The sequence below is a fragment of the Epinephelus fuscoguttatus genome, linkage group LG18 (assembly GCF_011397635.1).
Source record: "Epinephelus fuscoguttatus linkage group LG18, E.fuscoguttatus.final_Chr_v1".
In the NCBI taxonomy this organism is placed as follows: domain Eukaryota; kingdom Metazoa; phylum Chordata; class Actinopteri; order Perciformes; family Serranidae; genus Epinephelus; species Epinephelus fuscoguttatus.
This window is the reverse complement of record NC_064769.1, coordinates 26,113,817-26,128,914: the sequence shown is the minus strand read 5'-3', so window position 1 is coordinate 26,128,914 and position 15,098 is coordinate 26,113,817. Positions and strand designations below refer to the sequence as shown.

Here is a 15,098-nt window from a genome sequence, read left to right as displayed (position 1 = left end):
TGTTTTTGAAATGCTAAACGGCAACTAAAATGGATTGAAGCGGAATATTTTGTGAGACAAAACATGTTTTGAATTTCTGAAATTATTACATCTTCCATTCAAAAAAATCGGACTTGGATTTTACAAAGCTTTGAAGTTATTGGAAAGTTTTGGGTCAAATGCGTCTTATTGTAAAGTATGATAGGATAATAGCTTTGATAAATAGAGCCTGATCTTTACCTGCAAACATGCAGAAATGCCAGGTTTTAAAAGAATGACTGCATATTTTAAAAAAAATATATATAAGTATGAAAATGTTATGATGAATTAAGTAGCCTTACTGTTATTCGTCACACTTATCTTGTGACCCTAGCAGAGGTCACGACTCCCAGGTTGGGAACCACTTGATAATAATATCAGCACATAATCAGTATTGGACGATATTCGCTTTAAAATGAGCAGAACTGGTCAACATGCTCTTTCCTTTTTTGCACAATGAATGAATATCACATACATTGAAAAGCTCAAAGTATGCACACATAATATGATGTTAATGCCACCTCAGAAGACACTTGATGATCACTAAAATTAGGTGAGGAAAAAAGTGAATATATCGACTTGGTTATCGGCTTAATTAGTTACATATCGGCATATCATTGGCAAAAAATCCAGTATTGTGCATCCCTAAAGCTGACACATGGTCTTGATGTATTATTTCAGTGCACTGACTGGTCTGAACAAAACTACTATGATTAAATTAATATAATATTCATATAAAGTTTACAATCAAACCCTCTGTACTTCCTAAACCAATGAGTAATACCACAGGTGGTGGATTTACACACATGCAGCTGTGTATTTTGCTTTTACTACATTTACTGCTTGGCAAAATATGCTTTTAGAGTTCACTGTAAATGGTTCATCTGATCACTTGAAACATTTGCGTGTAAGCACACAGATGCAAATGTTTGCACATATGTTCTGCAATCTGTATTCCAGACATTTGAAACAGCTAAACATTGCTATTGGTACAGCTGTTCAAAATCTGTCAGTCTTCCAATGCTTCCGGTTAATTATCCTATAAATGTTTCTCTATGCATTAATGCATCATCCTCAATTATGTATTTGCTTCACTACTGTGCATACAACAGCTGGATTTACCAATATGGATTAATTGCTGTTATTTTCTCATCTGTTATTTTTCAATTCATGTAATTTTGGAATTAAATACTGACCACTTCCCACCTATATTCAGTCAATCAGCATCACCACAGGGACAACAGAAGGGATTTAAAATCAGTGAGACCCATGTGAAATTTGATATATAATTAAACTACTTTCTGTCTTTATAAGTTGTTCTGGAACGCAGACAAAATACCAGCCTGCCACTGTTTCACTGTTTTTAATAAATGTGTGATGCCATATTGATCTGATCAGTGCACTAACCTGTACGAAAGTTGCTGCGTAAATTAAGTTTTGATTTCCTGATTTGGTTTATTGATCAGTGTACGAACTCAGTGCTAGTGACTGCTGCTAACAGTAATTTCAATCTTGTAAAGGCAGTCCACCGCCCCAAATCAAATACACGTTTTTCCTCTTACCTGTAGTGCTGTTTATCAATCCAGAATACTTCGGTGTGAGTTGCAGTGCTGGAGACATCGGCTGTAGAGAAATCTGCCTTCTCTTGAATATAATGGAACTAGATGGCACTCAGCTTGTGGTGCTCGTGCCAAAAAATACATTTGAAAAACTCAACAGCAGTGTCTCTTTCCAGAAATCATGACGTTGTAACTCAAGATAATCCACAGACCTTGTTGTGAGTGGTTTCATCTGAGAAATATTTTCTTGCTACTGAACTACACGCACCAACTGTATCATTGCACAGAAAGAAGTGAGCATCTATGGACAAGAGGCTAGTGCTTGTGACAGTGCAGATTATCTTGAGCAACCCAGTCATGATTTCTAGAAAGAGACATTGCTGGTGAGTTCTTTAAATGTATTGGGTTTTTTTTTTGGCATCTTGAGCACCACAGGCTGAGTGCCGTCTAGTTCTATTATATTCAAGAGAAGGCAGACATCTTTACGACTGACGTCTCCAACACTCAGCAACTCACACCAAAACTATCTAGACTGATGAACAGCACCACAGGTAAAAGGAAAAGTATATTTATCTAATAGCAACTGCAGGGCTGCCCCCTAATAGTCAACCAAACGTTCGTCGACCATAAAGGTCATTAGTCTGCAAGATTTCATTGGTCGCTTAGTCGGAGGAAAACTAAAACAAACAAACATGGAACTCTATTAGGAGCTGCGCCTTGTCAAAATAAATCAAAACCTATATGACTGGACCATGTGGGAATTTAATTTGAAGGAGTCACGTCACAAACCAATCACAGCGGACTGATAAATATGGAAAAGTTGATCATGTCAGTGCAGGGCTACTCAGAGCTTTACATCTGTCCCACCGAGCGTCAATAACAGGCGGCTCGCTCAGTGTGTGACGTGCACTTGTAGATAAAATATAGGCCTATATTAATGAAGTGTCATTAGTACAGTTTTGTATTTCTCTGTAATGTAGCACAGTGTTAACAATGTTACTGATACTATTCTTTCTCACACCTTCAACTCAAACCATTGTGTTGCCCCGCCCAAAATATACAATTAAATAATTTAATTAATGTCGTAAACATGCGGGCGACTAGTCGACTAATGGCCCTAAATGACGACTATTGGTCGACTGGGAAAATCTTTAATCAGGGGCAGCCCTAATCAACAGAAATACAAACACATCCTAGCCAAACCTGTACCACATCCATGCCAAAGAGCAGCACATTTTTATCTGTCTGTGACTGTGCCAGCCATGTGTAATCTAATGTAATCCCTAATCTCCTCCAGGTCCAGTGACTGGCTAACTTTAATCTAGCCACAACTCCAATAAACTGAATGTGGGCTCTGTAGTCGGGTGTAATCCACTCAGTCTGCTGACAGCCACAACGACGACACAGTCAGAGGGCCGTCGGTACTCTCGACTGTCAGACAACCATCTGCCTCTCTCTCTCATTCCCTCTCTTACACTCACATCCATCCCACTGCTACTACGGCAGTATGTCCTACGACTACTTGACTGCCAATGAACCATTTGTTCAACACACAGGAACAAACGCACTCCTTCAAAGTTTTTTTTCCCTCTAGCCCTCCCTACAGATGGAAGCCTTGGGAAGGAGAGCATTAATCTCCTATTTTTCTCATTTCATTACGCCGTGTGCTACCCATTTCATTACAAGCAAATAAAATAAACTACACAAGCACATACCTCCCGTAAACATAAAAACGGGCTCCCGAAGCCCATATGAATTTTAATCTCCATTTAAAAGGAAAGCCAGCAAAGCCTCCAATATTTACAGCTATGGGGAGTAGTCAGCCTCTTTCATTGTCTAATATTAGAGTGGTCTTTTATGTTTGGCCACTGTGCTGCTCACTTAAGTGTTGTTGGTTTAGTGCCTTGCTCAAGCATACTTTATAGTCGGACAGATTTTCTAAGCTGCTCTGGCATCACAGATAATAAAACATTCCCAGCAGCTACAAGTGCAAAACATTATAGCAGCTGAAGTTCTCTTTGTTTTTGCTCAGAGTTGATCGGTAAATGTACTTCACAGCCTAAATATAACATATAGACCTGCCTGTTATCAGCCTGATTCATCATTTTTGATAGGCATGCAGAATAACACCTGCTACCACACAAGACGCCCCACACACAAACAAGCCTGCAAATCAAGAGCTTTCATTACGCCCCCGATTCCTGCAAATCTTGTTGATGAAATGCGCTGCCTAATTGAGGGGACCAAGCTGCCTTTTCAATGACAAATCTGGATGCAAAAGCAAAAACAAAAAAGCTTTCCACTGTGCAATGTTCCCTCAGCCGCTGCAGGGATGGTGCACGGGAAAAAATGAATACAGCAACAGATTTGTTGGACAAATACTGTGATAATTTGATCAGCTGGTGCCTTTGTTATCAAACCAAGATATTCGCGCCACGGATCCCACACGAAAGGTTTATCTGTGGAAGTCTCAATAAGGAGGTAGAAAAAAAACAAAAAAGTCATGGCAAGTGGTGATGATTTGGGAAATTCAGAACAAGTTTGAATACTGAGGGGAAGAAAACAGGACAGCTGTGCTGCTGATTGGAGGACTCATGCCGAGGCTGTGACTGGCAAAAAAAGCAAGTATTGACAGTCAGGACAGATTCGGCGCGACATACCTGCCTGATTGGTCGTCACGTTGAGTGACACATACTGCTTGGCGTGGTCTTTGGCCAGCTCTGACACCCCGTTGACAGCCTCCAGCAGGAAGCTGTAGTTGGTGTGTGACTGCAGGTCGGCCACCATGACCGAGGTGTTTGACAGGCCGACGCGTCGTGGCAAAAAACGTACATTGGGGCCACATTCCTCCAAGCCCCTTCCATCTGGCAAGACCTGTCTGCACAAGATGTTGTAGCGCACGTCCTTCCTGCCACCTGTTTCCATGGGAACCGACCACTCCAGGAAGACGCTCGTCTCGTTGACATTAGAGATGGCATTACGTGGAGCAGAAGGAGGGCCTGAGAGAAGAGAAATAGATCCAGTAATGTCACACAACAACTTTTAAAATGTGATCGCAATACAGCAACATGACACCAAAAAACAAAAGTAATTAAGCAAATATAAAAGTTTTATATCCTCACGTGTGCACGCCATATTGGGAGGGTCCGAGTCGATCTTGTAGTACCCATCCTCGCAGCTGCAAGCAGTGGCTCCTGTCTGCCTGGCCACACTGTGGGGTGGGCATTTACTGCAGGCCAAAGACTCCAACAGCGAGCGGTAAAACCCCACTTTGCAGACTGAAAGACGAAGAAGGGAGGGGGGTGGACGCCATGGGGCGTTTGGGGTTAGATAAAGTAGAGATGAGATGATAAGAGGAGACGTACAAATAGGAAAAGGAAAGGGGTCATGGGGAGAGAGGCAAAAAAAGTGGGGAAGAGGAAAAGCAGGACAGCGTGGTTAGTTCCTTTGAAAAAAAGGAGGTCAGCATCAAAACGGTAGAAACAATTTCCCTGGGTGGTTGTGGTTGTTTTGAGGTTCTTCATCAGAGATAAAATTAAAAGAAGCATTTGCCTCCGAGTTTCCGTTGTCACGTTTTCTTCTGTGGTGTAAAAATAAGTAGGAATTCTTATTTCCTTCTCGGGATTATTTCTTTTATCCAACCTGCGCAACCCTGCTGTGTTCTCCAGCTTTTATTATCTCAACCAAAAATGATTATTCTTTTCCCATTGTGGGGCTTCCCCTTCTTATTCAGTCAGTCTTCACTTCAGTGACCATCGCCTGATTAAGAATTTGGTGCATCTACCTCACAATATTGCACCCGCCCTGCCTCACACAGGCAACACACACACAAACAAATACAACAAGCACGGAGAACATAATCTTCCGTCCTCCCACACAAACACACACGCAGACGGTTGATCTAAGTGGAGCAGGTAGACAGCGGGGTGACACACTCGGCATGTTAACACGCAAGAACACATCATCAACCTCTGTCGCCATGGCTGCGCCCCCAAGCCAACCAATCACGGACTTATCGCGGCATCATTTTTTTTTTCCCTTCCTGATTCTGCTGTTGCACCCAGACAGATACAAATAGACACACGCAATAATGGGATATTGGGCTTCTGATAAGCAGGGCTCTATAGATTATGGTATATTGTGTCAGTGACAATGCTCAGTTTCATGTACTGCCGAGGAGAGGAGAGCAGAGAGGGGAGCGCATGCAGGACAAAAGAGGGGAGATGTTTCATCTGTGTTTGTCCTCTGAGGGCTTAAAGGTGAGAAGCTGCTGTTCTCACCCATTGTTTCTTAATGTGGCCGTTGTAAAGCCCATTCAGGCCGCAACTGGGATTAACAACTACATAATTAAACTTCAGGTAAACGGACAGGCGGATAAAGAACAGGAGAGGATGAAGTACAGGAAGGTAAAAAGGGAATAAAATAGTGGAGTTTACGACGGGAGATGTGGAGAGGAGAGAAGAGGGAGGATGAGACAAAGGAGGAGCGGAGGGGAAGATTTGTGTGCGTGTGTGTGTGTGTGTGTTTAGGGCGTTAGGCGGCAATGCCTCTGATTCCCCTTGACGGAACCTTGGTCCACTGTCATGGAACATTAGGCCTGAAAAATTCCCCCTCTGCCCTGGATCACTCTGTGTCTCACCTTTGCTTCACACACAAACACACACACACACACACAGACACACACACACACACACACACACACACACACACACACACACACACACACACACACACACAAAGCCTTTAGTGTATGTGTGGCATGTGCTTGGCATGTAGGATGCCACACACACACTAATTATGGGTTGTGGTGGTAGACATTGCTTTTGAGGCATTTCTGAAGTTGGCCTAGTTTTGAGTGAGCAGATAGTAATGCAGCTGATGACATAATTCATGCTCAACGGAGCGAAGACAATAACGTACGCCTTTCGGGTTTATTTTATTCAGACGTGAAAAGATGGTTTATTTTTGCTGCTTTTTTTTGTTGTAAAAAGAGATAAATGTTCTGTATTGCATTTCCATTTACTTCATTTTTCTCTGCTGCGGCCAGTAATGATGCCCAACCTTATCACCTTCTATGCGAGTGTGTATTGGTGTGAGCGACAGACGGGGGCTGTGGCATTCAGGGCAGTAGGACGCACCTGATCCTTTGTCTGCTTCAGCCCGTTGCCACGCGCACATTTATGGGTGCATACAGATTTATTGCCATCGTCTGGTGTCTAGCTCTCCTTGACTTCATCCTCCAAAACCCCCACGGCCGAATCAATAAAAAATGGGGTGGCAGCTCATTTCACATAGACAGACACACATGCAGCGAAGTGGAGTGAAGAAGGGTTGAGAAATATCAGCCTGAAGAAGAACTGATGAATAAAAAAAGCCTTTGTGCATATTAATAATTTGAGGTTTGTTCACATATCATGCCAGTATAATGATGATTATTTTTATTTTTTTGTGTTTGGTGCCAAGTTTTCACCTCCTGGTGTGTCTGTGCTGCACTCGCCAAAGATCACCTGCCAATCAAACGGCATGCTGTGGGCGCAGTGTGGTGCTATACTTGGGTTTCCTGTTGATCAGGGTATCAGTATCTGTAGATTTATTGTGTCTTTTGGCAACAGTGGCTGTCACTGTAAAGAAAAACAACTTTTTTGTTTTAGGCTGGTGGTGGTGTAATGGTGTGGGGGAGATTTTCTTGGCACACTTTGGGCCCCTTAGTACCAACTGAGCATGGTTTAAACACCACAGCCTACCTGAGTATTGTTGCTGACCGTGTCCATCCCTTTATGACCACAGTGTACCCATCTTCTGATGGCTACTTCCAGCAGGATAACGCACCATGTCACAAAGCTCAAATCATCTCAAACTGGTTTCTTGAACATGACAATGAGTTCACTGTACTCCAATGGCCTCCACAGTCACCAGATCTCAATCCAATAGAGCACCTTTGGGATGTGGTGGAACGGGAGATTGACATCATGGATGTGCAGCCGACAAATCTGCAGCAACTGTGTGATGCTATCATGTCAATATGGACCAACATCTCTGAGGAATGTTTCCAGCACCTTGTTGAATCTATGACACCAAGAATTAAGGCAGTTCTGAAGGTAAAAGTTCTGAAGGTGTACCTAATAAAGTGGCCAGTGAGTGTATATCATTATATGATCCTGGATTTTTCTTGAGTTAAGACTCAAACTAAAACTGCATATGTTTGCTATAAAATGCTTCTGCTGGGGCGTCGGTAGCGTAGTGGATAGTGCTGGCGCCCCATGTACAGAGGCGATGCCTTGCTGCAGCGGTCGCAGGTTCGACTCCGGCTTGCAACCATTTGCTGCATGTCACCCCCTGCTCTCTCTGTCACCCCATTTCACTCTGTCCTGTTCATTAAAAGCAAAAGCCAGAAAAAATAATCTGCTGAATAAACAGAAAAAGAGACAGCCAGATAGACGTTCACATTTGCATAGACGGATAGATGTCTGCTGATAATGTGGTGTCAAAGATTATATGACGCATTTTGACTAAATTGAACTAATGCATTTATTTCCTCTGAAAGTTGCAAATGATTATGAGAACGATACAAACACTTGCAATTAAAATGTGCAAATTGCTGTGAAGAAAAAAATCCATCGCATGCCATTTTAATGAAAGTCAATTCCAGCTGACTAATAGTGTAGTTGTTAAGGTATTTATTATCATTAATTCTAGCTCATTTCCATTTAGGCTAAACAGATTATCCATGGTCTACAGGAAAAAATGAACGCAGAACATGTGTGGAAATGAACTGCGAGCATGTATTGTGAAACATGACATGATGGCATGAGTGCAAATGACTATGTGGTTAAATCATGCTCCGTTTTTGACTGTTGTCGCTTAATTATGTGTCCAAGGAGAGGGGGCATAAAGGTCAGGGCAGGCAACTGGAGGCTGAAACTGGGATAAAGCGATTAAAATGCCACAGAGGGTGAAGAGGAACAAGTATGTTCAGTGTGGAATCTGAGAGCAAACCACAGCTGAGGGGTAGCCCATGGTGTGGCTGTCAGGACAAGAGGGAAATATGAAAGTTGGCTAAATGCCACTTAAATGGCAACTGGATTACCGTACATGTGACTTAGTGATTATTGCTTTCATTTAAGATGTACGCACTGTTTACTACCACGGTGAAATGAATGTTGATGCTACAAATGACAAACCTACGTTCCCTTACAACATGATCATCAGCAAAGAAATCAATGCACATACAGTAATGTGAAGAAACTATGAGTTACATATTTGACCATTTATTGTCCATTTCAGGGGCTATTTACATGGCTCCATGGATTGTGGTTGTAGCTTTGGTTATCCCATAACTTTTCATCTCGAGTCACCATCATGTCTACATTCTCATATGCCCAATACATTCCCATCAGCCTCAGCTGTGCTTTGTCCTTCATTAACAAGGGTCCACATGCTATCGTGCCAAACTAAAGCCCCGTTTCCACAGAGCAGTTCAGTGCAGTTCAATATGGTACGCTGTTTCCACTGTGAAAAGTTGTGGATGGTATCAATAGAACCGTTCCGTACCGTCCCCATTTTTGGTCCCCCCTCTGTTGGGGTACCTAGCACACAGATCTGGTACTAAAAGGTGGAGCTGTGAACACTGCAGTCTGTTGATTGGTCAATAAAGTTGTGGGGCCAGCAGGTGAAACAGAACTGCATATATCTAATTGGCAGCATGACCTGGAAGTAAACTAGAAAGCTAAAAACATTTCCAGCGTATGTGCCAGGTGAGCACAGTATGTAGTTAGTATTATACCTCTATGGGTAAACATTACCTACTAAACATCAGCACGTCACCATGAGTAGGCCTTTGTCTGCATTCTGATTTTAGCCTTCTGCTAAAAACACAAAGTACAGCCCTAATGAAGCCGTTAGCGAAGCTGTAAATGTCAACTTTAACTGTCTCTTCCTGTGAAACATTAAAATTATCTATTTTTTAACTACTTTCTTCTTTTAATTGAATCATCTCCTCATTATTCATCTTGTTAAATGTCCTCTGATGAAACGTCCCCTAATGCAAGGACAGGCAGGCCGTTAGATCTCTGGATCCAGTCCTCTGCTTGTTAAATTGTCTTAAAGGGACACTCCCACTCACACATACATCTTCATATCCGGATACACACTCACACACGCACAGATGCACACACTTGCTGTGGTGAGATTAGTTATGGTCATGGCTGGCTGACTGAAACGGCTCATTCCTCATTGTGAATGCAATGTGAATAGACGGTGTTGGTGGTATTAGTGTGTGTGCGTTTATGTGTGTGTGTGTGTGTGTGTGTGTGTGTGTGTGAGAGAGTGTTGCCCTTGGGCAAGCTGTCTTTCTGATGCCACGCAGCTCTTAATGCACAGCACAAAGGGTAATAGGTAATTAATATGCAATACACACTAATGTGCCTTCATGCATGTGTGTGTGCGTACGTTTGTGTGTGTGCGAGGTTAATACGTAATTAATATGCATCACACACTGGCATCCCAGGCAATTAAGGATCCAGCGGTGTCCGTTGATGCTTCTTAACGAGCGTCCTCTTTAATTGGAAACATTTCATTGTAAACATGTTGATTTATATGACTGGCTGTCGTTTGGTGGGATTAGAGGGAGTAAGCGATTAAGGCCGAGGGAAAGAGGCACACTCGAAAGGGGGGGAGGGGGGTATAAAACAGAAGTTAAAGTTAAGGGCCCCATACTGTGTATCAACAGAATATTGGATTTAAATTCATTTATGAGGACGTAGATACAGTTAGGATCCAAATATTAAAACAAATTCCTAAAACACAGATATAAAAAAAGACAGGAACAATATTCACAAACATTCTGAAGACGAGTAGAACCAGCTGGTTAACAAAATCAAAGGCAGCAATAGAGTCCTACAGATGCAAGATACACTTAAAGGAATACTTCACCCTCCCAAATGATCAATTGTAAATCAATTATTCACCATGTGCTACATTGAATTTGTGAAGAAAAACATATTTTCTCCCATGCCTCTGATGAACAAAAACTCCAGACAGAGAAAATTCTTGATGAATTTAAGTCATTGGGGTCCATAACTAACAACAGCAAAACAATGTCAAAACATCTGTTGACAAACTCTCTCATAACTCATCATGACTCATTAGCCACCTGCTATGCTTAGTACTTCCCAAACAGACAGCCCTTTGCGACGGAAAACTGAACTTAAAGTGAAATGTATCCATGTTCTCTGCAAAGCCAAACTCCACTGACAAAAATTGTAATTTTACCTCTCTGAAAATGGGAGCTGTTTTTCAACCACTGCCTCAATCAGTTTGTTCTTTTGTGTTATTGTGTGACTTTGGTGCTTTAAATGGTTAGTACGTATTCACCAAAGTCACAAAACGACACAAACAAACTACCAACCGAGGCATTGGTTGACCAGCAGCTCCTGTGTTCAGTGAGGTAAAATTAATGCTTTTGCTAATGGAGTCTGGTTAAAAAGACACTGTCAAAAGGGAAAGGGCTGTCTGTTTGGGAAGTACTGAGCATACAAGTGGATGACTAGATGTGTGTGAGAGTTTGTAAATGGATGTTTTCAGATAGTTTTGCTGTTGTTAAATGTGGACCCCTATGACTTCAATTCATTGAGAATTTCCTCCGAATTGGATTCTTAGCTTACTGTGGAAGCATGTGAGACAAACAAAGTTTTCTTCTCAAATTCAATGTAATACAGGGCAAAGACTTGCTACACAAATAAAAAATTTGGGGGGTGAAGTATTCCTTTAATGTATGAAAAGTACTCATTATGTATGCAATGTTGTATAGTGTATTATTAGCTTATTACTTAATGCATTAACATATCAGCGAAGTGAAGCTAGCTAAGTGGAGCTAATTTGAACTATTTTATATTCTGTTGGGTAGTCTAATTGAAAGTAATGAATAACATGATAATCTTTTTATAATAATCTCAATATTATAATCTGCCTCTGCAGAGCAAGTGCAACTACTAATTGTTCAATTAATGTGGAGTAAAGAAATACAATATTAAGAATGACATGAAGTGGAGCAGAACTATACAGTAGAATAGAATGGACATGCCAAAGGAAAGTACAGGTATCTCAAAACTGTACTTAATTACTTGACTTACTTTACTACTATTCTTACTTTTCTAATGAACCACCAGTAAATTCCAAACAGAAAATCAAACAGAATAATAAACAAAAACCTAAATGGCTGAAACTCTTTGTCGCACGTGACATCGTCACATTTCCATCTTTCCTGTCACTTCTCCAACTGTATACAGATTCAGCAGGATTGACATAAAAGTAAACTTTGGCAGAAGACACACAAAAAATGGCGAGGCTGGCTTTCAATACAATGCCTCTGTTGTTAATAGATACTATTGTGAACCAATAAACCAGGCAAGGAAACACAGTAAATATCCTCTTCCTGTATTTGTCCCACAGCGAGCTACTGGCCTAAAGGAACGTAAACACAGCGCGTTGTGTGTCTTTTCATGTGTGTGCATGAATGATGGTGTCACACCTTCATGCATTATTGTTGTATTGCTGTGTTTGTGTGCCCGCCTTCGCATGTGCGCGCGTGTATGTGCCGATGCATGCTCATATTTGTATGTGCCTCTGTGTGAACACAAACAGAGCCTGATGATAATACTATAATAATATACAATCAAGTCAATGGGGTTTTCCTGTCGTCTGGGTGGCGGAGGAGGTCATTGTTCAGCGCCCATTTATTCTCAGGCCACAGGCACAAACCAAGAGGTCGAGCAGGTCACTATAGCTTTCTAACATAAATCAATTTATCGCCCCAGTCAAATTTGAGTTGGGGAGATTAAACATCCGCAATACATCATAATGTTGAATCGAGTGTCAAGTTATGCTGAATAGCAATGACACCAGCCTACGTTTTATATGACTATTTCAGCATTTTCATTTACTTGATAAATGTACTCCTCAGCAATGGACCAGCAATTGCGAACACAAATTGCAAGCACCCACAGATTAGGTGTACAAGGGTCAGGGTCTCAGTGCCATTACAATACTCCTGGGACATGTGACAGAGGTGGAGGGCTGTCAGGTCAGACATACGTGTCAAATGTGTGTGCATTAAAGTGGTTTTGAATTGATTAACATTTCTTTTGGGCCATTTAAATTCAAGTATGTAGAACATTTGTGTTTCCTGAAGCACATTTAAGGGATAAGTTGTTTTGATGTGTTTTGTTATCTGCTGGATGTTACAAGAAATGATAAAGTAGTTTCAAGATGTTGCCTGCTTTATTTTATTTTTTCAGCATCAGCATCGAAATGAAAAAAACAATTTTTTGAGTGCAAAAACGTCAAGTGTGATTCATTTTCACTTTAACAGACAAATCCATTTCCAAAAGCATTCATTTCGTTTTTTAAATTTCTAGAGAAATAAAAACACACTTATTATTAAAAAATTAATTTATTTCAGAATATTTTGTTGAAGATTTTTTTTCGTCACATCTATGAACATTTATGTGTGGGAAAGTTGTACATTGTTATGTAGTTTACATATTTTATCATGTATCAGATTTATGTACTGGATTGTTCCCTGACATTAACAAATCTTAATCAATTCATTCACGAATTCAACACATCATTTTTGCCAGACCTAATGCTGGAAGTAGCCAACAAGTAAGCCATCTTACTTCCTCCTCATCTCTGTTGAGAGTTGCACATAACACAGCACGTAATGGCCTTTCAGAAAATTCCAAACCAGAGCTCTTTCCACTTGCATTTTTTTTATTGGACATATTGGTCAATATGATGCTCCACACTGAAATGACAGGAAGATTTAAAGTAAAAAATAAAAAATAAAAAAAATAGAGCATTTTATTTCTACACGATTTAACGAACTGTTAGGTTTTACTTTCACTGCACTTGGTGCTCTGCTGCCTCAAGCGGGATTTATCGTTGGCATGCACCTCCCCAGAAATGTAACTCCATGTAACAGTGACCAATGCCATAGGCTTGTGCTAATAATGTTAGCATGTTGTATTTGTTTGGAAAAGTGTTTATTATGAGACAGCTGTTTTGTAGGTGAACCTTGTGAGTTGTAATGGAGCCGAATTTTGTAAAGTTACCTTTGTTAAATGTTGCTGTTGTCCCTGGCTTCATATAAGGAGAGGAAAAATCTGCTAGCTGCTAGGCTAAGTTATACAATGTAAAATGCCATAGGCTTGTGCTAAAAACATTAGCATGTTGTATTTGTGAGGAAAACGTGTCCAGATAAAGACAAGTGTTTGTCTGTGAATCCTGCGAGTTATAGTGAAGCTGATTTGTGTACTTGTGTTTGAAATTGTCTCTATTAAGCCATGTTTAACATGTGTTTAATGTGTGTTTTAAATCAATTAAACTTAACAGCACTTCACAGACACCCTACTGCCCATTAGTGTTTTGGAGGTGTAACTGCAGAGTGACACAGACACACCACCGCACAAATGCTCACAACAGCGTAGGCCATTTGAATAGGCTACGCCACAGGCTCTGCATGGAACTGACGCACAAGTACAAATCTGCCTTCAGACAGTGCGACCAGAGTCACTCTGCTGCTCTGAGAGTGTGGTGCTCTGAATAACAGAACAACATTCCAATATCGCTCTGAATTTCTGACGATCCAGTTTGTGCCGGAATCACTCTGGTGCTCAGAGTGACTATTTACAAATGCATATAACCATTGACCAATCAAGTACAACATTCTGTTGCCAAGGCGAACTTGACAGGAAATGGCAGAGAGGTAAGGTCACCAAGGCCACAGTGGCCAATGGGGATAGATTTTCAGAAGGCCATCAAGGTCAGACAGGGAGGTCATCATGGGTGTTGTGAAATTCCTGCTAATTTGTAAATGCATGCAGTGTTCTCCTAATATAAGAAAGGTGCCAGTAAGGGCTACAAAATGTATATGTATAGATGCACAGTTTCACTAATCTCAATATCTGCAGAATTACAGACAGCTTCAGATACAAATTCAATCCCACTTCTCCCTAATCTCATGGCATTTGCAACTGTGCATGTATTTAAACTTCACAATCACCTCTTTCCAGATGTCTAGAGATGGTGCAAGGAAATAAATGTTAACAATGTGTGACTGCTGTAAAACTGCAATTGTTTTGTAAACTGTATCATTTGGGAAACTCATCGCCTGACCTAAATGCATCAGAACTACCAGTCTAACCAGTCCTACAAGCCACTGCTGACTGGGACTCTGGAGATGACCAGGCTTTCATGGAAAGAAGCTGGCTCTGCTGAACGAGGCATTTTATTAATATTTCACCAACTTCAGGAATGTGTGTGCTTGTGTGTGCTCTATCTTTGTGAGGACGTTTTGGCTGGCCCACATTTCTTCAACGAGGTGTTTGAGGGATCAGATTTGGTTTCACGGGTTAGAATTAGGTTTAGGTTAAGGTTAGGGCAAACAGGGTTAGGCACCTAGTCATGCTGGTTATAGCCGGAGAGAGGGGCCGGGCAATGTACCGTGTCAATTAGAGTCCTCAC

At 41.2% G+C, this 15,098-nt stretch overlaps 1 protein-coding gene across 1 annotated transcript in view; it reads right to left on the bottom strand.

Annotated features, from left to right (window-relative positions):
- LOC125878604 (ephrin type-A receptor 5) overlaps positions 1 to 15,098 on the bottom strand; it is a 101,600-nt gene that overhangs the window by 52,656 nt on the left and 33,846 nt on the right. Inside the window, exons 4-5 of the mRNA XM_049559897.1 lie at positions 4,700 to 4,855; positions 4,238 to 4,576 (exon numbers count right to left, since the gene is read on the bottom strand). Coding sequence (XP_049415854.1) covers positions 4,238 to 4,576; positions 4,700 to 4,855 — 495 coding nt within the window. The remainder of the gene's footprint in view (positions 1 to 4,237; positions 4,577 to 4,699; positions 4,856 to 15,098) is intronic.